At 53.0% G+C, this 23,255-nt stretch overlaps 1 protein-coding gene across 7 annotated transcripts; it reads right to left on the bottom strand.

The window, feature by feature from the left end:
- Window positions 1-66: 66 nt before the first annotated feature.
- On the bottom strand, window positions 67-22,537 carry LOC118505502 (dynein heavy chain, cytoplasmic). 7 transcript variants are annotated; one of them, XM_036041363.1, is made up of 10 exons: window positions 22,107-22,537; window positions 20,048-21,675; window positions 19,475-19,984; window positions 19,053-19,091; window positions 14,076-18,314; window positions 13,501-13,527; window positions 8,682-11,702; window positions 8,370-8,610; window positions 8,005-8,206; window positions 67-4,258 (listed from the first exon to the last, which is right to left on the bottom strand). In XM_036041363.1, exons 1-10 carry the CDS (start codon window positions 22,372-22,374, stop codon window positions 361-363), a joined length of 14,073 nt encoding a protein of 4,690 aa, XP_035897256.1. In that variant the 5' UTR covers window positions 22,375-22,537; the 3' UTR covers window positions 67-360. The 7 variants fall into 7 exon arrangements, with proteins under 7 accessions (XP_035897256.1, XP_035897257.1, XP_035897258.1 ...); XM_036041364.1 differs by lacking the exon at window positions 8,005-8,206 and adding an exon at window positions 6,856-7,054; XM_036041365.1 differs by lacking the exon at window positions 13,501-13,527.
- Window positions 22,538-23,255: the final 718 nt, after the last annotated feature.

Genomic DNA, 23,255 nt, shown 5'->3' with positions numbered 1-23,255 from the left:
TATATATAAAATTTCGAATTTTATCAGAAAGCGTGATATTTAGAAATGTTATTCGTAACTACTACGTAAACGGTTTAAGTTTGCATGTGAAATATATTTGAGTATGAGTGAATTGATTAAGCGTGCCCGTTTTGTGTCCTTAGAACGAGAGCACTACAATTTTGCTAGCGTACGATAGTCATCATATGCACTACTGCTGCGCTGTGTAATATAAGCGCACTTCAAGATGCAGAAATGCGGTACAAACGAAGACAAATATAGCATGATTCCCAATAACCTTTGCACCATTAGTTTTGCCCAATACACACGATATCATGAGACACACGATTAAAGCAGGAGGAAATGTGTCCTTCCTGATGTTTAGTTTAGTGCGGTCGATGCAAGCACAGCAACGCCACGCTCGTAGAAGCTGTGCGGATCCTGGCCCGGCGCGACTGTCATATCGACCGTGAACAGCAGCTCCACGCGCGTCGAGTTGAGATAGACCGGCAGCGTGAGCTTGGTGGCGCGAGCAGCTTCCGAATCAATGCGTGTCCATTTCAGCAGCGTCAGCGGCAATTCCGTCATAATGGCGGACGTGAGCAGCAGCTGATTGTTCTTGCATTGAGCGCCCTGTAGCTTCAGCCCCGACACGCCAAAGCTGCTATCCTTCAGATTGTCGAAGCTGTCCGAACCGCCTTCCGTGATCGTAACGGTGAGCGTCAGCTCTTCCAGCGACCAGCTGTTCGCCTGTGCCACACACTGCCGCGTGGCGGTGATGTACGCTTCCGGGTTGAACAGTCCACCCAACCAGACGGGGAAGCTTTGCAGCTCCTTGGCGCCCGCCTGCGACACCAGCGTCGACACCTTCTGCAGCTGCTGCACACGCTGACTGAAGTCCGTTATCCACTGGATGACGGTACAGCCAGCCGGCACGGTGTAGCGGCGCCATCCGGCCGGCAGAATACCGCGCACCAGCTCGCTCAGCATCGTCCGATGGTAGTTGGTCTGCTTCTTCTCACCCTGGCAGATGAACACCACGTCCTGCAGATCGCTGACGACCGTTTGCAGCAGCTTCGCGCCACTGGAAACCTCCCGCTCGAAGTAGCGATACAGCGGATCCTTGATGTTTTCCACGGTACGCTTGAGCGTTGCCAGCGTCTTGGGCAGCAGCTCCAGCCAGGTCAGCGCACTGTTGTGCAGCGTCTTCATCCACGACGGGCGCCCATCCTCCTGGCGCGTCTGCATCGTATCGAGACTTTCGTCGTTGCTGTACGCCAGCTCGTCATCGTCCTCTAGCTGCTGCATCTTGAGCAGCTTGCTGATCAGATCGGTGCCGCGCGTTGTCAGCAGCACCTTCTCGGCATTGTTCGGCAGGCCGAGCCAGGACGGGGTTTGCCGGTCGGCCAGCGCCTCGATCCACTTGAGGAAGTGATCGCGGCGCGTCCCATCGGGCATGGTGATGTGCCGCTGCCCGTTTGGTCCACCGGCCACCCCGTCCACGTTGGCGACGAGTGCAAACTCAGCCTCGAAGCTGTGGGCCGTGAACAGCTTCGACAGGAAGGAAGCCAGCAGCCGCTGATCGAAATCGTTATCGATCTTGCCACCGTAGATGCTCTGCGACAGCAGCGTAACCAGCGCATCCCACGGGACCTTCTCCGGCGGGAGATTTGTGCGGCCCATCGCGGTCGCATCGATCCACGTGTCGAGCGTGTCGCAGGCGACGCGCAGATCCGACTCGTTAAACTCGTACTTCTTCGCCCAGCCAAGCGGCACGTAGCGCAGTCGTTCCTGCACGATGGCGTGGAACCACGACAGCAGGAAGTACAGCCGGGCGCGTTCGCTCGGCTGCTTCATCATACGTGCGGCCGGCACGGTTGAGAAGGTGCGCAGCAAATTCGCCCGAATGCCTGGCGGTGGTTCGTACACGAAGATGCGACCCGCTCGGAGCAGATTCACCGGCACCTTCGGATTGATCTCCATCGTGAGGAACAGGCGGAATCCGGAGTGTGGTTGCAGCGAGTGAAGCTTCTTCTCCAGCTGCACCAACCACTGGGGCGCCAGGTGGACGTTCTTCAGCAGCACCCAACGGCCCGACTTGCACGCCATGTTGATGGCCCGCTCCGCTTGATTGAAACCTTCCGCCGAACCGATCGCGATGCTCGATATCTGTTTGTTCAGCTCCGCGGCCAAATCGTCAACGCGCGACGACGCATCGTACCCGGTGACCGAGCACAGCAGTGCCGGCGTGTTGCTGTTCAGCTCCTGCTCCACGCAGGTGGCAAAGTCCAACTCCTTCTCGGCCGCGGGCATAAAGTCCTCCCCGAGCACGGTCGACACGAACAGGTGGGCCGCGGCGATAACGCGATCCGGTCGGAAGGCTTGAATCAGCAGCAGCTGATGCATGGTCGCCGAAATCGAGGACAGGGCCTTCGACTCATCCCACAGCACGGGCACGTTCTGCTCCGGCGAGCCCTGCTGCAGCCAGGCGGTGAGCTCGGGCATGGATTTGATTTTGTCCAGCAGCTTGCGGAAGATGGGCAGCCGGGTGGCCAGCCGCGTGACCGACTCGAGCTGCTCCGCACTCACACCGTCCACGTGGCTGGCAGACGCCACCAGTCCTTCCTTGTTGCGCAGGAAGAAATTGAACTCCTGGTCGAGGTTCGGTTCCGACGTGCCCTTCAGATGGATGCGACACAGCAGGATGGCGAAGGTAAGCCGATCCGCGTGCAGCATACCGCGCGCTACCCGATCGTAACACACCCGGTACAGATCGGACGTGATGATCAGCAGCCGGGCAGTGTGGTCCGATTTGCCCTCCAGCTTCGGATTGTTGTGCAGCACCGTGCTGAATATGTCCAGGAACATCTTCAGCGAGTACTGGTACAGGAAGTGCACCTGGTTCAGGCTGTCCATCGTGAAGTAGATGTTCGAGCAGGCCTGCGACAGGGACAGGTACTGCTGCGAAACCGTTTCAATCTCACCGATCACCTTATCCGTTTCCTCCACCTTCTGCCCAATGTCGGCCGCTTCCTTCTTGAGCGTTTCCAGCGTGGTGATGACCGAATCGTCGTCCAGAATCTTACCCTTGGCGTCGTTCAACGCCTGCAGCAAACTCTTCTCCAGCTGGCGCAGCCGCAGATGGAACTCGCCCTGCAGCTTCAGCAGATCCGACCGCTTCTCGTCAATGTCGGGCCGCTCGGCCTTGAGCACCTGGTTGAGACACTGCGACTGTAGCGAGCTGCGCGTCACGGTAAAGTTAACGAACGTCACGCGGGAACAGATGTCCGGTGGGAACTCGACCGTCGGATCGCGCGTCGACAGGAAGATAACGAACGACGGCGACAGATCGATGTCCTGGTCGCCGAGCGTGATCAGCACGCGGCCCCCGGTACGGCGCAACTCCCGATTCAGCACCGGATTCAGGATCGGATCGTAGTTCTCGACGTCCTGCACAAGCAACGGATTACCGAACCGCAGGGCCGATTCCAGATTTTTACGGAACGAATCATCCAGGAAGCTCGTCTTGGTGATCTTCTTATCCCTGAACTCGTTCATAATGAACTCCGTTGCCTGCCCGGAAGGATCTATGATCAGCGGGTAGCGGTTGAAGCGCTTCAACATGATCGCATTCTCCGTGCACAGGTCGTCGGTCGGCAGCGCGTTCGCCTGCCAGCGCAAACGTTCGTCCGGATTGGACAGATACTCGGTACGGGCAATGTCCGCCCGGAACTGGATGTTTGCCGCCTGCAGATGCTGGCACCAGGTCGAGAAGAGATTGCTTCGATAGTGCTGATCGAAGTAGCCGCCGTACGCGATAAACGCAGCCGACAGCAGCACGTCCCCGACGATGGTGGACATCTGCGAGCGGAACGTTTCGCTCGTGGCCTCCCAGCGTTCCCGCTCGATCACCAAACTCTTCAGCAGCGCGATCGACCGGTCCACCTTCGCCTGCACGTTCTCCAGATCGGTCTTGATCGCTTGGGCCTGCGAGATGAGCTGCGCGTACTCCTCCTTGTACGCGGCAATACTCTGCTCGAGCTGGGCGATCAGCTCCTTCACCTCCCTGCCGTGCTTGATGTTCGTGTCCGCCTGGCGCTCCAGCGAGCTCAGCTCGTCACGCAGCGGCTCGACGCGCTTCAGCATGTCGGCGTACTCGACCTGTGCGATCGCCCACTTCACCATCGGCCCGCAAGCCATCGACGCCCGGTTCACCTTCTCGAAGTTGTAGTCCGGGTTGCTCAGATACTTCGACTTCATCTTTTCACGCACCTCATCGCTGCCGGTGGGTATTGGAGGAGACGCCGAAAATACGATAAACAAAAGTCGGTATTAGAGTTTTGCCACGGGAAAGCGAAAAGCGCAACGGAAAGCGTGATTGAAGCAGTTTAATGCATGCACAAGGTTAGGGTAACATCATTTTCAAAGCATTACGTATGTACAGTCGCCAACCATGAGATCTCGACCGGAATGGCAACCGGACGAGACCTTTGGCGAGCGATTTAGCGATTATGCGTTAGTCAGTGCCGCCGTGCGCCAATCAGCCGATCGGTGTAAAGAAAGCAATATTTGTTTGTTAAATCATGCAGCCTATTTACAGGCGTAAGTAAAAGCCTCTCAGCAAACATTAACTCACTTAAAGTAGTTGCTGTTGGAATGAAACGGAAAGAAACGGTATCTCTTAATAAAACCAAACCGACGACCGAACGCTACAATCGCCGTGTTTCATCATGGTAGTGTAATGAGAATTAAGCAAACAAACTGATAATTGATCGTTGCCAATTAACGCATAAAACAAATGGACTCAGTCAGATAGGAATCGATTTCTCTCTCTCGCTGGTCTTGGTTTAACAACCTATTAAGGCGCTTTTAGACGACAGCAGGTTTCAGTCATGGCTAATTTTCAAATCACATTTCAGCTGAGTGAAACTCAAGTTTTATTTTTATTCATAAAGAAAGGCCTGGCCGTATTGCTGATGAAACTCAAGTTAACACGTCTAAACCAAGGTGGATATGGATATAGGAGGCAGAGTTGTTTTAGAGTAAATTGACATTTCTCAAACCTGACATGTATTGAGAAGAGTGAAAGTAGCGTCGGAGGAGGCGCCGGTGGTGATATCGCTTGCGATTTTTTGATGAAAAACTGTCTTAAAACTTCTGTGGGACAACAGTTGATATGCGAAGATGACCCATAATCTAGCGAAACTACTCAAAGGACTGAGAATCGAGGCAGTTTGTTCATGTTGGTAGCCCCATACCGTATGGTTTTCGTAAACAATCTCTGCCATTTCTCGACTAAAAAGGGTGGGCTGTCAAATCGATAAAAATTCACCTTCTAAACGCCATAAAGCCAGGCTACATGATGCGAGATGCCAAAAAGATTTCGCTAAAAAGGGGGGAATTAGCGAAATTTTTCCGTCAAAATCATCTCGGTTCATCTACCCGCGTTGTTTAGAGCACTTCATGCTATCTCTCTCTTCAACCGAAAACTTCCATGGCAACGCATGGAAAGTGACAGAGAGTGCTAGAGAGAAGCGAAATCTTTCCGAGATTTCAGCTCGAGGAGGCGAAATCATTTTGACGGATTGATTTCGCATAACCCCCCCTTTTCAGCGAAATCGTTTTGGCATCTCGCATCATGTAGCCTGGCTTATACACCTTGGTCTAAACGCGTTGGTCCTGCGGTGACCGAAACGACGCTGTCGTCTAAAAGCGCTTTTAGGTCATACAAGCCATTTTTGGTTAACTGGATTGTACGATACGATGTAGTTGGATACGTGGGAACGGTTGCGATGAGATTTGAACGCCGGTGCTGCCCTTGGCGCCTCTACCACCGGGCCGTCCCAAATTGATTTGCAGCAGCTATTTACTAACTTTGGGGCAGTTACGGTGGCCAAGGCGACAGCGGCACCGGTCTTCACACGGGGCAGGCCCGGAGTTCAAATCCCATCCAGACCGCCTCACTCCGAACGTAAGATTGACTACTTTACTACGGGTAAAATTAAGTCACAGAAAGCCAGAAATGGCAGGCCGAGAGACCTCCTGAGGTTGTAGTGCCAAGGAAGAAGAAGAAGAAGGATTTTATGAACGGTCCGGATGAAATTTGAACCCCGGTCCTGCCCTTGGCGCCTCTACCACCGGGCCGTCCCAAATTGATTTGCAGCAGCTATTTACTAACTTTGGGGCTAATACGGTGGCCGAGGCGACAGCGGCGCCGGTTTTCACACGGGGCAGGGCCGGGGTTCAAATCCCATCCAGGCCTTCCCGTACCCAGGGCTGACTACTCTTTTTTTTATTCATAAAGAACGGCCTGGCCGAATTGCTAGGGTTGATTACTTTACTACGGGTAAAATTAAGTCACAGAAAGCCAGAAATGTGGCAGGTCGAGAGACCTCTTGAGGTTGTAGTGCCAAGGAAGAAGAAGAAGATTCACTGACCAAACAAAGTCCATGTTTTAAGGCATTAGGTCATAGGCGCACGCCAGCAGCGCCTGGTTGGTAAGGACTGATGAGGAGATGGAGGGGGAGATTCGGGGGCGGGAGGCTTTTCTAAATACAGTCTCTACATCCCTCTACAACTACTACGGAGCGAAGTGCAAATCCTCGGACGGTGAAAGATTGCACACTATTGCTACAGGTGGAGAGCAGTGTGAAAAGGGGGTCAACCGGCTCGACATTGCTGCACAAATGGGAAACACATTCAGTTCGTGCGGGAAAAGCTAATACATTTTCAAAAACTAAATACAAAAGTAAAACAACAGGAAGGGAAAACGGATAAAACCAAAACGGGGGAGAGAGCAAATAGAAGAACAAAAAAAAACCCAAAGGGTGCGAATGAAAGAGAGAGGAGGTTCAGGTTGTTGTTGTTCATGCTTACGTTATGTCTTCGGTACTGAAATTCGACACAATCAAGTTGATAAAGTTTTCCCGCATGATAACGGCGCGAATGGATTTCCAGTCCGATGCGTTCTCGCCTAGCAGCAGACAGATCGATTCCAGCGCCAACTTTACCACCGCCGGTGGATTCGCCATCGAACGTACCTCGACGAGATGCTGCTTCTTGATCGACTTTACCGCTGCACAGTGGGGGAGCGCAGCGAGGTAGCATAGAGGGGGGGTTCGAGGGGTTTTTTTTCCAACAAATTAGTGGATTACGAACATGGTGATGTGTGTTAGCAATAGATGACGTTATACGTCAGGTACGACAACGTGTGGGGAGATTATTTTTTTTAGAAGAACGCATAACATGTTAAGAACGTTAAGATTAGAAGAGAGAGAGAGAGAGAGAAAAAGAAAGAAAGATAAAGAGAACATTTAATTCACATTATTCGGAAACATTATTCGGTCCACATTTACGGACGAATCAGCATTTTCTCGCCTGGAATTTAAAACATATTGAACAAGTGTTGCTCCATGTCCGAACATATAAGACTTCCGGCGTGTTAAACATGTTGCCCTGCAACCAGCCCCCCCAGCCCAGTACACGTCTGTCGTTTGCCAGTTATCCAGTTTAGAGGTTCGTATTATGTGTAGCACAGTGCGAACGATAAATAAATCACATCCGAGAAGAACGTTTGCGGCACACGAATCGACTCCGATCGTTGGCCGTCCCGATCGGATGCTGCAAACGTTCGCCCATCGTGTGAAGAAGGAAGGCTAGTGAAAGGGACAAGCTGTTAAACATGGATCACAACACAAATAGCGAGGCTTGTGTGTGGCGCAGCGAAACATTCCGACAAACAACTCAATTGCAATGTTTGAATTTGGTGTCCCCCTTTGTTGCTGCCAAACGCTTTCCCCCTTGTTGTTGTTTGCCAGGTTTTTCAGCATTGCGCCACTGCGGAATTTAGTCACGAAGAGGAGCCCCGCGCAAACACGGTTAACGGTGATGAGTTCGAAGGCAGAATATATATATGTGGTGACAGGCAAAATGCAGCATATTGAGCAGATGGAGCGCTTTCGCTTTTCCGGACGCGCACCATGAAAAGACGCGCTTGTTTTGGCCGATTCCAGCTGAGATAATTACGTAATGTGCGATGTGTCCAGCTTGACAATCGACGCGATGAAGCTGTCCTTCACCATGATCGCACGAATGGCCTTCCAGTCGCCGCCCCGATCGTCCTCGCCGAGCAGCAGACACACTGACTCAAGCGCCATCTTGACCGGCAGGGGCGGATTCGCCATCGTGCGCACCTCGGCAAGCTGCTTCTTCTTAATATTGCCCACCGCTTTTTTTGGCAGGCGCGGTTAATCGTGGCAACAACAACAAAAAGAAACATAAAACACGTTACAAAACGGGGTAAGAGTACGACTCCGATAGCACGTGGCGCTAGAACCTAAGAAGGGAGGAAAAAGAGAGAGAGAGATCGCCCCGAAAGCCACCCCACTTACCGGCCTGCGCGTCGATGACGGCCGGTTCGACCTGCGCCAAATCCGCCACCACGTCCTTGCGCTTCTCCTCGATCTTGACCGTCTGCTCGTCGAGCTGCTGCTGAATTTCCTGCGACTGCACCTTCTTGATTTCGGCCTCCTGCTGATCCTTGAACATTTGCTTCAGCTTCGCGTTGGCTGCCTCATTCTTCGCCTGCAGCTCTTGCGATTTCACTGCCAACGATTTTTGCATTTCCTCCACCTGCAACCGTGGAAGTGTGTGTGTGTGTGTGATTCGTATTATCAACTATTCTGGCCCGTCTCGGCGCTTACCTGCTCGACCGTTTCGGCGATCTTGTTCAGCCCGACGTTCAGATGCAGCTGCTGTTCCTCCAGATCGCTGCGCTTCTCCGAGTACAGCTTCACAAAGTGATGGATAAAGTCCAGATAGTGGCGGGGCGTGATGGCCATCGTGCGGCTGCCCCGCTTTGCCAACCGTGCGTTCGCCTTGTGCAGCGTCTGGTGCACGTACACGCAGCTGTTGATAACCGCGTCGCGATGCGACGGTGTGTTCGAGACGAGTGGACAAACGGCGGGGAAAAAGTCCGGCGCCGACCAGGTCGGTTTCTCCAGATCGACCCGGATGGTAAACTCTTTGCCGACCTGGAACAGGGCCGAATCGGACCAATCGCCGAACCAGTTCAGCACGCAACGGTTAAACAGTGCGGGCGAGGTGGCGGCCCGATCCTTCAAACCGTCGGTGGACGGGTTCATGGTGAAGACGACGTGCAGGTTGCGCATCACCTGCTGCGTGAACCACTTGTACAGTTCGTCGCTCGAGTCCAGCATAAGCCCTTCGCGCTGTGCGCCCTCCTTGCACTGCGTCATGAGCGTCGTGTACTCGTCGCCCTCGAACAAACCGGGCACCTCGCCGTTCGCCAGCAGCGTGTTCATACGCTCGAGGAAGCCCGAATCGAGCACGTTCGATTCGTCCAGGATGAAGGCAATCTTTTCGTCCTTACACCCGGCCCGCCGCAGCACGCACCGCAGATCCTCGTCAAAGTCCTCGCTCGTGTACTTGTTGTGCACCTTGATCTGGAAGATGGACAGCCCGTTCATCCAGGCGACGAAGCGCGACAGTGTCGTCTTACCGGCGCCCGACACACCGATCAGCAGCAGATGGCCCTGCGGCTGGCGGAAGATCCGATCGATGCGCAGCACGTGCTCGAGCACCTCGTCAAACAGGACGAGCGGCACGTCGAGCTCCTCCTCGTAGAACACCTTCAGCCGCGCCTTCACGTAATCGCGCAGCTCGTCCCGATTCACCGGCATGTAGTCCTTCGACAGCCAGTTGCTGTACAGGATCGGCCGGGCGAGCGCCTTGTCACGGTCCACGCTCGGGAAGTGTTTCGTCGCGACCAGATCGATGTTCTCGTTCGTCCAGCGCCGTTCCGACTCTTCCACCAGGCGGTCCTGGAACAGGCGCAGCGCTTCGTGCGCCCACAACCGCACCAGACCCTCGACCGGCAGATTGTCCAGCGGCCGGATTGCCTCACAGATGCCACGCACCCAGCGCGTCATCTCGCGCGGCGAGTACACGTAGTGCGGTTGCATGTCCTGCGTGAAGCGATCCTGCGACGCGAGATAAAACTCGACCATCGCGTTCGTGAGCGGTTCGGCGTAACCGCGCAGATTCGGCATCAAGCGCAGCATCGCGCGGCTGAACGTGCCGTAAATTTGCTTCAGCGAAGTTTCGCCCGGATAGTCCACGTAGATGATCGGTACGTGGCGCAGGAACCGATGGCTTAGCGGTTTGCGACCCGGATCGGTCGGTGGGTTGCAGGCACCGACGAACTGGATGCGCTCGAGCGACACCCACGACTGGTCGGCCGCACGGTAGAAACCCTTATGCTCCACCAGCTGGCGCAGGAAGGAAATGACGCGCTGCGTACCGTACGAGTCCATGTCGGGCAGGTTGATTTCGTCGCAGAACAGCACCAACCATTTGCCGAGCTGTACCGGGGCAAGCACAACGCCGTTCGGCGTCTTGCGGTACTCGCAGTAATGGTCGAACGTTTTCAGCAACAGTTCCGGCGTGGTGGCGGACGAGAAGTTTAACCCAACCACCTCCATGTCCGGTAGGGCACGCAGGGCGGAGAACAGTGTCATCGTTTTGCCGGAACCGGGCGGACCGCACAGCACGAGCGGCTTATGTTCGGCCAGCCACGTGTACAGCAGCGACTCGTGCCGGACCGTATCGAGCGTCGGCACCACCACGTCCGGGGCGGCCACCTTGTGCGTTTCGATCTCGATCACCGGCACCTTGTTCGACCACGGTACCCAATCGCCCTGGATGTTGACCTCGTAGTCGATGATCGGATTGCCGCCCTGGGCGGGCAGCGTCACCGTGGTGATGCTGCGCAGAAAATCACCCAAATCCGACCGGACCTTCAGCTTCGAATCGCCCGCGAACGACCACAGCATCGAGTAGATGAGCAGCTTCGGAATGTACTGTTCCAGCTGTTCCGGCGGCACAGGGAAATCGGGATGCTGCTGGTTGAACGTCAGCACGTTCCGTGCGCCCTGATTCAGCATCGAAAACAGTGAACTGAGTGCCCGCAGCCGGGTAAAGTCCATGATGTGCTCCTGGCCCATCGCGTACTCGAGACAACGCACCACCAACCCGTCCGAGCTGAAGTACGGCTGCAGCAGGGCAGCAATTTCGCGCTGCGTTTGTAGCGCCGGCGTTACCTCATCCTCCTTCTCCGCGCTCTTCGCCTGCCCACCGAAGCTTTCCTCCTCGCCGTCCTCGAGCGGGATGTGGCGCAAGCGGGACATGTAGTTTTCGAAGATCATCTCCGTCGAAAGCACGTCCTCCGAGAACCACACCATACCGCAGCGCGAAACGGTGGCCAGCGTGGCGTACTTCAGGTCCTGCACCTCGAACATGATGCGCACGTTCGGGGGCAGCGATAGCCGCTCGCCGTTCGGTAGCGTTAGCAGCTTGTTATCGTCCAGCACGGAGTTAAGATTTTCCACCCATTCCGGATCGACGTCACCGTCGAAGATGATCCACTGGCGCTTGTTAATCTCGCCCCGCACATTGTCGATGATTTTGCGCAAAATGTGCGTAAACAAACCGTCCGTCCATTCGCGCGTGTTCGGATCGAGCACACCGTACAGCGCCTCCTTCGAGATCGCTTTCGGATCGATCACGTGCGCAACGCCCTCCGTCCCCTCGAACCGTTCCAGCGCCTTCAACAGCACCTTCCAGGCGGATGATTTACCCGACCCGGATGGACCCACCATCATCAGACCGTGGTTAAGGTTCGAGATTTGATACAGTTGCAGCACCTGAAACGCGTGGAAACGATGGCAAAACGATTAGGAAATGGAAAATTCAAGCTACACACGTACATTCAGCCACACGCATACGCACATCGATCCTCATTTTTACACGGTGGCACACAGTGAATTAGTGATGGGCATAACCACTCAGTAAAACCACTCAGTAAGTAAAGCGTGAATTAAATCAGAGTGAATGAGTTATAATAGTGAGTTACATCTTAAACTCACTCTTTAAGAGTTGATTCATAAATAATGATTTAACTCTCCGTGCCGACTAGCCATTCACTCACTGCGTTTTAACTCACTCACCTCGTTTTTACTCACTCACCTCCTTTTTACTCACTCATCTTGTGTTTATTCACTAGAGAGTTAAATATCGTTTTGGCATGATGGGACCGGTTTCAAATCCCATTAAGAGACCGATTCAATACGCAGGATTTTTAATTATTGCCCTGATACGTGTATTTAAAATCGACTAGCCCCAAAATAATACGTACAGGTTGCTTGAGGGTTATATTGTTATAAGAAAAAGACAGTGAACTTTGGGGTGTGTCCGAAATAGTTTTACAAAGCATAGTTAGAGAGTTTGCTTTCCTTCTTCTTCCATCTCGGCATAGCGACCTGTTAAAGTCATGCCTGGCCATTTCTGGCTACTAGATTGTCTGATTGGGGCGGTCCGGTGGCCGAGGCGACAGCGGCGCCGGTCTTCACACGGCAGGGCCGGGGTTCAAATCCCATCCAGACCGCCTCCCCGTACGAAAGGCTGACTACTTTTCTACGGGTAAAATTAAGTCACAGAAAGCCAGAAATGGCAGGCCGAGACCTCTCGAGGTTGTAGTGCCACAGAAGAAGAAGAAGAAGATTGTCTGATACCGCATAATTGGATAGTCAGTTTCCATCATGTTAAAAGTGGCGCATTGGTCGTGATCACACGATGATTTAAGAAAATACAATACGGTAACGAGCCGTAAAGATAGATTGTTCATAAATAAATTATTTTACAAGAGACTATGTAAATTTTTCGCTTGTGTGTACGGCCGATCTTAAATGTTCAGCTATACAGCTCGTCATTTATTATACGACATCGAAGCGATCTTTGGGCAAAGCTTTGTTAATGCAAAGCAAAATGTCAATCAAGCAAAAAAAAAATGTTAATGAGCATCGGAATGAACTCGGAATGAATTAACAGAAAGCCAGAAATGGCAGGCCGAGACCTCTTGAGGTCAATTTTGAAACGAAGATTGGTTGTTGGTAGAACAATCTATTAACATTCTTAACCATTCGTGACCAATGCGATATGCCAATACGATATTTAACTCTCTAGTGAGTAAAAACAAGATGAGTGAGTAAAAACGAGGTGAGTGAGTTCAAACGAGGTGAGTGAGTAAAAAGGAGGTGAGTGAGTTAAAACGAGGTGAGTGAATGGCTAGTCGACACGGAGAGTCAAATCATAGGTGAGTTAAAATAACTCTTTGTGATGATTTAAATCATCTAATTCATTGATAAGATTTAAGTCATTCACTCATTCTGATTCAGCTTGCACATCACTACAGTGAATGAATGAGCTTGAAGCTACCCCAAAACGAGTGAGTATTCGCAAAGCTGATTAGCTCCGTATCTTGGCACAACTAATCCACTGTGTAAAAATGGTTAGAAGGATGTTGGAAAAAGGAATGACGATTAAAAGCAAAAACCAAACAACTCAATAGCAAAGAGGAGCAACACAAAAGCAACAAAGGACTGCAAGGAACTCATCAACAAGCGGGGGTGGTATTTAGTTTGGCTTACGATTAATTGCACTCACTTTGTCGACCCACGTTTCGCCAAATCCCTGTATTAGTTTATGTTTTGTCGGCATGTGTGGGGCACAGATTTGTATCGTGTTTTTTGGTTTGGTTTGGTTGCGTTGATGCGTTTTGCATAAGTAAAGCATCGGATTAGGCAAGAAAGAAAGGCACGTTAGTATACCGTCGTATGGAGGGCCGTTCCGCCGCAAGGCCGACAGGATGTTAGTAGGCATCAACGAATATTATACGTTCGTTTGGCGAAATATTTCCCCCTAATTTATGGCTAAAACTAACTGATGGACCCTAAGGGTGGTTTATAGGGGTCGAAAACCAATCGTCCACTTGGTTAAGGCAAATAGGCGTCTGATTGAAATCCGCCTACTGCCTGAAACCACGAGGACGCTTGCTTTTCATCTGTTCTTTTGCACTCTTGTGTTACATCCCGAACCGAGTCAATTGAAGGATTAAGGTAACAATTTGCGCAAGATTCGGTCCGGAAATCATTCATCAGTCCCGTTCAAAAGCCACGTTCCAGATCCCTTAACCTCTCCGGCTTTACAAACATCTTCACGATCGCGCGATTCGGTCTTACCTTCTCCATCCAGGCACCGCCCTGCTCATCGCCCTCGCCGCACACCAGATACTCCTCCGAGCACACCTTGCGGATCTCGTCCTTCAGTCCCTTCATTTCGGCCCGCGTATAGCCCACGTTCGGGAACACATCGCTCAGCAGCGAGAACAGCAGTGGTATGTCCTCCGCCACCAACTTCGGCACCATCGTTTCACACACCGACTGGATAAGAATCTCCTGCTCGGGCAAATTTTCCGCTATCGACGCCTCGTCAATGTTTTCCTCGCCCTGCTGCTTCTTCGTGTCCTTGATCTTCATAATACGATCCCGCTTCACGTTGCCCGCCGACACGAGCACCGATTTGAGGGCGCGCAGTCCGAAATCGTAGTGCGACTGGTTGGACAGCTGCTCGTCGCACAGCTTAAAGAACGGCACGATCTTGCACGCGAGCTTCTCCGCGGTGCGGAAACCCTGGCTGAACAGCATCACCTCCGCGATCAGCTGCCGGTCCGGTGTGGTCATCGCCAGCGACCGGAACAGCTTCTTCAGATTGTCCGGCAGGTTCGAGCGGCCCGCATAGCCCGGATTCATCGTGATAAAGATGGCCATATCGGTGGACACGCGCACCTGCTTGCCGACCAGCTCGACCGTAATGCTTTGCGCGTCCCGGTTCGCGTCCTGCTGCGATTTGAGCGCCTCCTGGATGGTTTGGATCTGCTGCGATACCGCCGACAGCATGCGCTCCTCGAGCCGGTTAAACTCGTCGAAGCAGCCCCAGGCGCCCACCTGACACAGGCCGACGAAGATGCGGCCCATCGCCTGGAAGTCGAACGTTTCGTCGCAGTTGAAGACGAGCACGAAGCGGCCGAGCTGGTTGCCGAGCGCCTTCACCGATTCCGTCTTGCCGGTACCGGCCGGCCCGAACGGTGATCCGCCGAGCCGCGCCTCCAGCGCCTGCGTCATCGTCAGGTAGCAGCGATCGGTGAGCGGCGTCTGCACCAACCGATCCTGCACGCCCAGATACTCGAAGCCGTAGTAGAAGCGCGCGTTCGCCATGTGGATCGTTAGCTGCTGCAGCACCTCGGTCTGGCGCGGATCGAAGTAGAAGCGCATCTCGCACAGCCAGTGGAACGATTTCGGATTGTTCACGCCGTGCGCGATCAGCCGGCGCGTCACGGTGCGCTTGTGCACGAACTCGTTGATCAGATGCTCGAGCTTTTTGCGGCGCAGCGGCGGCTGCTCCTGCAGCACCGAATCGGCCAACACGTTCAGCGTTGCCTCGACGGTCGTGAGCACACGGTGCAGCGGTGTCCTGTCCTTGCCATTCCCACCATTGCCATTGCCCTCGGACGTTTGCTGCAGCGCGTTTTCCACATCCTCCGACCAGAGGATTTGGGCCGCAAGGACGACGATCTGCGCCTGGTACTTGTCGCACCATTCCATGTACTTTTGCGTGTCGATCACGTCCTTGAACTGCTTGATGTCTTGCACGGCCTGCGCGAGGTAGGAGGCGAGCGTGAAACGCATCTCCTTCTCCACCAGCGACAGCCACTCGTTGATCTTCGGATGTTCGACCGTCGAGACGGGCTTGATGAAGCGCACTTCCTCACCTTCGCGCGACGCTATGCCCAGTATGACGGTATTATCCTCGTTCAGCAGAATGGACGCTACGCCAGCAAACATTTTCTTGAAGTGCTTCTGCAGCCGTGCCACGTTCTTGCTGTTGCCGATAATTTCCAGCAAATCTTCGTCACCCACGAAGTAGAACCGCGGGAAGGAGGTACGCTCGCGTTCGAGATACTCGCCGAGCGCTTTCTGGATTTTGCCCAACAGATCGGCGAGACGCTCGAGCGAGCGCTGCACTGCCGGGATGTTCAGCACGTCCATCACTTTGGGCGATTTGGCGACCTTCTTCATCAGGCCCAGAAACTCCGAGCTGATGCTCTGGAAGCGGGACGTTTCGACCGGGAGCAGCGTTTTAATGTCGGCGCTGCCGGAGAATATACCCTCCAGATATACCCAGCGCCGCTGCACATCGATCCACACATCGAACAGGGAGTTGATGCGGTTCAGCTTCTCCTCCCAGGTCAGCGCTTCCTCCTCGAACACCTTGTAGTACGGCGAGAGCTTCATCGCAGCGACCGAGTTGATGTGTTCCTTCACCTTGTTGAACAGATCGTCCCAGCCGCGGATGATGCGACACTTGTTCTGATAGTTGATCAGATCCAGCTCGTAGTTTTGCCAGCTTTCGCGCACCTGCTTCAGGAACTCCTCCAGCGCCATCTCACCCTGGGCCACCAGTATGATGTCCTTGACGATCGATTCATTCTTCAGCAGATTAACGTCCCACACCTGGCCGAGCGTCAGGTCGGACAGTATCCAGCTGACGCGCAGCTGCTTCGTGAGCTGCTTCCAGTGCCGCTCCTTCAGCGCGTCCGATTTCAGCTCCACAATCATCATGTTCACCTTGATGTAGCTCTGCAGCAGCTTCTTCACGTACTCGTAGCTTTCGTACATGCGCAGCCGGGCGGGCAGCTCCTTCAGCTGATTCATCATCGCTTCCAGCGACTGGCGCAGCTTGCGCGGCTGCACCGACAGCCACGGTTTTTCGCGCGTTTCATCAATCTGTGCCCACACCTTGGACAGTTCGCTCCAGACGCCGCGCAGATCCTGCAATTCCTCCAGCACCACCGACATACGCTCCGTGCTGTTGTTCGGAATGGCCGACTCCTGCAGCTCGAGTGCTTCCTTCGCCTTCGCAACGTTGTCCCGTTCCTCCTTAAGCCGCGAGAACTTGGTCTCGAAGATGTGCAGCTGCTGCAGTGCATCGTCCGGGCGCGTGCGCCCACCGGTCGGTTTGTTCTTCTCCCAATCGTTCAGGAAGTCGACCGTGCGCGTCTCGACCGCCTTATCTTCGGCCACAATCTTTGCCTGCAGGCTGGCGACCTGCGTCTGGATCGCGGAATCCTTGCGCTTCATTATCTCGTTGAAGGCAGACCATTCGCCCTCGATGTTGTCCACGTGCAGCCAGTTGTTCGGAAACTGGAAGCGCTGCCGCTCGAGGATGCGCTGCGCTTCGCGGTACACCTCCACCTGCTTGTCCCAAACGAGCATTTCCTTCTTCAGCGACTGCACGTACGTGATGAAGCAGACCGCGTCCGATGTACTAGCGGCCTCGATGCTCTGCTGCTCCAGATCGCTGCGACTCTTGGACACCTTCGTGTGGAACGTGCTCATCTCATTGCCCAGCAGCTGGCCGAACTTGCTGAGCGCCTCCTTGTGCCAGGAGTCGTACTTGAGCGTTACCTTCGCCTGCACCTTAGCGTAATCGATCACGATCGGCCCGTACGCGCGTCTCGTGTCCGACGTGTCGAACGTGGTGCGCGACTTCTTGATGTCGTTCAAGCACTTGATCCACAGATTGATGTCCTCCCCGAGCCGGCCGTACAGCATGTCGGCCTGCAGATCCCACAGGCTCTGGTAGCGCAACCACTCGTCCACGTAGCTACGCACATCGCCGATCTGATTCTCGATCGCCGCATACGCACCCTCCAGCGGGTCCGGCTTGTTCGGCAGCTTCGTCAGCAGGTTGCGGTACGTCTGCGAAACCGGCTTGTCCAGCCCGACCTGGTACCGCGAGCTTTGCAGCCGCGTCTGGGACGTCACAATCGCTTCCCACGCAAACAGCTGCTGCATGATCTGGAACCGTGCTTCCTCGATCGACGGGTACAGATACATCTGCTGGTTGGTGATGCGAATCTCGTGAATCGCTCGCTGAATCTGCGGATCACCGCCGGGGCGAATGGTGGGCTGCGTTGGAGCGTCCGTGTCCATCGACAGGTCGAGCTCCTTCTTGTTGCCGGTAAGCGCATCGGTCCACGCCTGTATGCCGGCCTGCAAACGCATCGCCAACTTCTTCTCCACCTCCTCGTCCAGCCGTGCGACCCACACGTGCAGATTCGAGTACTGCTTCAGCGACAAATCATCCACGGCATGCTGAATCTTGGACAGAATGTCCGCAAAGGTAGCCGCACTGTACGGGCACGTTTCCAGCGAACGCACATCCACATCCAGCTGCTCCTCCACCACCAGCAGATCCTCCACCTTCTCCTGGAACGAGACCACATTCTCCGAGAGGCGCTGCACGTACGGATCCAGCTTGTAGCTCTCCCAAACGAGCGCAATGCCCTCGGAGATGAGCGACAGTACCTCCTTGCGCAGGCCAGCCACCAGCGGGATGATGCTGGCCCGATCCTCAATCTACAGTTGGGCGGGAAGAGAAAAATTTAATTTTAGAAACCGAAACAAAGTTTTAAAAAGCCATAAAGCGCAATCTCTTTTTGGAACATTTCAATAAAATAGTAATGTAAAACAAACAACTGGATGTAGTCGATTCGTGCAACAATAATGCATTACTGTAACAGAGAAAGCAACACAATGAGAAACAAAACTAAACTTCTAAAATACTGAAGGGATTTTGGCAAATTTTGACAATGAATGATTTTCCTCATCATTTGGGGGGTAAAATTTCAATTAAAAAGGGAAAAAATGCAAACTTAACTTGCAATATCGCAACATAAGTCGGGGTACACAAGAACATAAGAGTAAAAAGTAAGTTGGAAGCAAAGTAAAACACTAAATACACTGTGTTCTGAAGTGAAAGAATCGGTTGGCTGTTTTTCTACCTTGAGCTAAGACAAGTTATAGAACTTAGTCTATCCTTGCATTGAACTATATTAGCTCGAGATAGAAAAAACCCCCGTACGATCATTTCGAAACACACTGTAGCCGCACTTCATTCCGCAAAAAAGCGCAAAAGGAAGCAATAACTGAAAAACGACAACCATTCAATACGTTCGATACGATAGAGAGAGAGAGAGCATTGCGAGCAAACGGAACAGGTAAAGCGAAACGAGTAAGAAGAGCAAGGAAAGCAAAGCCTCCAGAAAGGCGAATAAAAGGCTAGGAAAACTGGTTTTTTTTTTGGCGGTTCGCTACCTTAAATACGGAATTTTGTGCTAATGTCCTATTGTTTAGCTGCATGGAAGAACAAATTAAGGATACGAGATTCTTACTGTGTGATTGACAACGGTAGAGATACGGTGGCTGTGTGTCTGTCTGTGTGAGGTTTTGTTCCGGTTTTTCTTTTGTTTTGGTGCGGAAAAGCACAACACTTCATCACATTTGTGAGAAGCAAAATTTAGCGCTCGGTTTGGCCAAACATGGGTGTATGTGTGTAATTATCATGAGATGGACGCCATACCACCATTTCAAGCGTGGCGGTTGCTGTATGGCTTACGGGCGAAGAATGCTTCACTTCGCCCGCGGGTTGGCAACGGGTTGAAGACTTTTCCTTTTGTTGTTATATAGAATAAATTATAAAATGGTTGTCGAACAGGACCCCCCCCCCCCACACTTACCTTCTCTAGTGTCCGCTCGTACGTGCGGATGCTTTCGATCAGCGAGATCGCGAACGGGTACAGCTGGTTCGCCTGGTGCGCCTTGTTCACGATCGCCAGCGGTACGCGGAAGCCCAAACTCTTCAGATTACGCACCTCCTTGTAGAGGGTGATTATTTCCGGCAGGAAGTTCACACGCAACCGCAAAGTATTGCCCCGTCCCGTACGGGAGCGTGTGGCTTCGATCGAGAAGATGCGCCCGGTGATGCCGGTGTTGCGTTCCTGCACCTTGCGGGCCCAGTCCTGGAACACTTCGGCGGTGGACAGCTTCGCCCGGAAGCTGTCCCCATCGGCCTTCAGCTTTTGACCGTCGATGTGCGATTCCCAGCCACGGCCAAGCACATCCTCGACGCGCTTCAGATACATCGTCAGCTGATTATCGATTTGCCGCGCCCAGATGATCGAACCGGCTACGGGCGGCAGATCGCGCACCACCGACAACCGGCAGCTCTTGCTTTGCGGGTATTGCACCTGCAAACACGGATCGAAGCGATTATTAAGAGACCGACGATTTAGCGTTAAACGCTTCCGTACCTTAAACTTCTCGTGCAGCGCCTCAATGTCGTCCTTGACGCGCTGTATCAGCTGCGTCTGGTACTCGCGGATCGCGCCCCGAATGTGGGGCCGCACGAACAGCGCATTGAAGCGCGAGAAGATGCGGAACATTTCGTTCGCATTCTTCGCCGTACCGAGCTGATCGCGCAGGTGGGCCGTAATGCGGGCCTCCACCCGATCGATGCGCTCCTCGTACCGCTTGATCGCTGCGTCCCACGCTTCGGAGCCCTCCTTCGAGATGTCCAGACACTCGATCTCCTTCACGTTCTCGTACGCCAGATTCACCTCCTCGATCGCGTTTGCGTCGGCCGTATCGAGGCTGTACGGCTGCTTGCCCTCGCCCCCTACCCCACCATCACCGGCCGCCGAAAGGGCGGACGATGGTTGACGAGCCGGACGCAGCACACGCACAATCACCGTGCGCAGCTGCTCGTGCTGCCGGCGGAACTTACGCATATGCTCCATGCGCTGCTGCAGGATCTTGTGCGCCGGCGAAATGCGCCACACCATCTTGATGTGTTCGTCGCGCTTGCGCTTCACTATTTCGCGCAGCGTTCCGAGCAGCTTGTCGTACTCGTCGTCCCAGCAGCTAAACACCTCGAAGCACTGGTTCATTACCCGCTCGAACTCATCGAACGGAATGTGCATCAGGCGCCGCGTACCGAGCACCTTCAGCAGCTGCTGGCTAAGATCGCGCGAGATGGCCTCGATCAAGCGCAGACAGCGCTGGATCGGGTACTTGGTGTTACGGATCTTGCGCAGATGGTTAAAGATCGAATGGACCGCCTGCCGGATCTTGTCGAGCTCGGTGGCCGAAAGCAGATCGTTGATCGGGAAGTCCTTCATCAGCGGATTGTAGTCGGCCACCATCGCCAGCGTCTGCTTCAGCCCGGTGTCCGTATCGAACGAGACGGTCGCGTGGAACCGCTTGCCGTGCTTCAGGATGTTCAGCGTCAGCGCCACTTCCGGCGATTCGCGCTTCTCCTGAATACGATGCAATGCCCGCTCGAGATTGAGCCAGAACGAAATCTCCTGCAGAGCGGTGCCGGAAGATGGATCGCGGTCCAGCTTCGTCACCTTCTGGATCTCCTTGATCCACCGATTCACGCCGTTCTGCAGCGTGTTCAGGAAGGTCGAATCTTGCACCTTATCGCCAAAGTCGGTAATCTTGGCCTTGCGCTGCTCGTCGGCACATTTCTTCACGACCTGCGCCACCGTGCTGTTGATGTTGAGCGTCACCTCCGGTATGTCGATGTTTTGCTGCAGATGCAGCAGTCCCATCTCCAGCTCGGCCAGCTTCTTTTCCACCGACGGTGCCATCTTGTCGCCATCGCGATCGGCACGGCCCGATTCCTTCACGTAGCTCTTGAAGTACGGTGCAAGCGTTTTGCTGATGTACGCGTGCAGCGTCTCGTACGGCGAGCCCTCGGAGAAATTGATCAGCCGCACCTGCGAGTGTATCGACTTGTCCGCTTCGATCAGTCCGCCACGCTTGATGCACACCAACGATGCCATACGCTGGTTGGTGAAGTGCACATCATTGCCGAAGTAGTACGTAATGGAGTCTTTTTCTTCCTCACCTTCGGTCGGTGGCTCATTCTCGTCATCTTCGGAGAGGAAATGGATCGAAGAGAAAGAGAGAGAGAGAGAGAGAGAGAGAGAGAAAAATCAATCAACTGCACTGAGGGGGATGGTTGTCGAAGGTGTGCAACGCAGCAAGCCATTCGAAAGATCATGGCAATCTATGACTAGATGATGGTTTGAGGTTTTAGTTTCAGTAATAACGCATATGAAAAAAAATCTTTGCTGTCCAGTAAAATTTTCCTACTGTCCGCCAATAGCTACGTCTGCAAGAAGGTAGCGCTGTAAAAAATTTGCGGCATACATCAACGGTTGTGAGTCACCGCATCAATCAATTAACTTTCATTCATTCCCCGTCTCGCTCACTCGCATGACACGCCCAGCCAGACTACGTATGGAAGCAAAGATTTGATGACGTGATGCACATACCACCTGTATCATCCTCCCACATTCCTACCTTTGAAACAGTTCCGCTGGATGTACAGTGACTGCGTTTGCGGATCCGAGATGAACTTTCGAATGCAGTCCTGGTTGACGCTATCCTCGAGGGCAGCGTTCAGCGGACCGAACGATTTCATATCGTCCTCCGGCAGCAGCACCGTAATCGCCTTGCGGAGATAGTTGGAAAAATTATCGAAATCGATAATGGCTACGGTCTCCGCCTCCACGGATGGTGGCTGCTCGCTGCCCATGCTGGGCATCGTTGCCTCGAGCGAATCACCCATCGCGCGGTTTTAACGACTGATCAACGTAGCCGAAAGAACTTGTTTGCACTTCTCACACACACACACAATTTGCTTTTTAAACACACTTTTCTCAGTTAAAATTGATAAATTTCCGAACGCGCAGACACGTCCGCACGTCGCAAAAATGGAATCAAAGTGAAAAAAGATGGCGGCCTTGGGATGCGGCTTGCGTGACAGGCCCGATTGTTCATATAACCTTGGCGAAGAGTCGGAATCGGAAGGTGCCGGCTGCGTTCCTCGTACCGGTAAAGAATGATGCACAAAAGGAGCCAGATATTGAATGATTTATTGCACAAATAAAATTGCATAAGCAAATTTGACGTTATTATTGGCGTTTTAACTGTAAAACAAAATTTGTTCGTTCATTGGATTATTGTGAAACGATGAATTTAAAATGTGAATCAGCCAAGTTGGTATAGTAAACGCGTAATTTGACAATTGTTCGCGTCGGAAAATATTGAAAAAATATTCCAAATTGGTATACTGCTAAGGAAGAATGCACTTTTATTTTATTCCTTTCGTTTTTATTGTGATCATTTTTTTCCATTGATTGAACACATTGTTGAACCGCTAGACCATTGAAATTGAAATCAACGACCGAGTGTTTGTTTGCAAAAAAGCTATTTTCTTTCATAATTCTCCCATTATTTGCCCAAAATTGGTACTAAGAAACGTCGTTTTGAATTACAAAATTCTTCAAAACAAATCATTGATTCTTCTGATAGCGCTCCAAGGTGTTTTCGGAAAAGTTTATTGGTTTCAATTTTAGGGTGTTTTGCAATGCCGGTAGAAATATTTTCCTTGTAGCTTTTTGTTGATTGTTGATCGTTCCATTTCACGAGGGAGCGAGATGCACGACG

This window comes from Anopheles stephensi, chromosome 2 (genome assembly GCF_013141755.1).
Source record: "Anopheles stephensi strain Indian chromosome 2, UCI_ANSTEP_V1.0, whole genome shotgun sequence".
NCBI classification, from domain to species: Eukaryota; Metazoa; Arthropoda; class Insecta; order Diptera; family Culicidae; genus Anopheles; species Anopheles stephensi.
Note: the sequence above shows the minus strand (reverse complement) of the source record. Positions and strands in the feature narration are given on the sequence as shown.

Coding starts and splice junctions, on each gene's coding strand:
- LOC118505502 (XM_036041363.1), bottom strand. CDS start 22,374: ATGGGTGATTCGCTCGAGGCAACGATGCCCAGCATGGGCAGCGAGCAG. Junction 19,092..19,474: donor ACGAGCGGACACTAGAGAAG/GTAAGTGTGGGG, acceptor TCTTCCATGCAG/CTAAACAATAGGACATTAGC. Junction 18,315..19,052: donor CACAAAATTCCGTATTTAAG/GTAGCGAACCGC, acceptor GCCCAACTGTAG/ATTGAGGATCGGGCCAGCAT.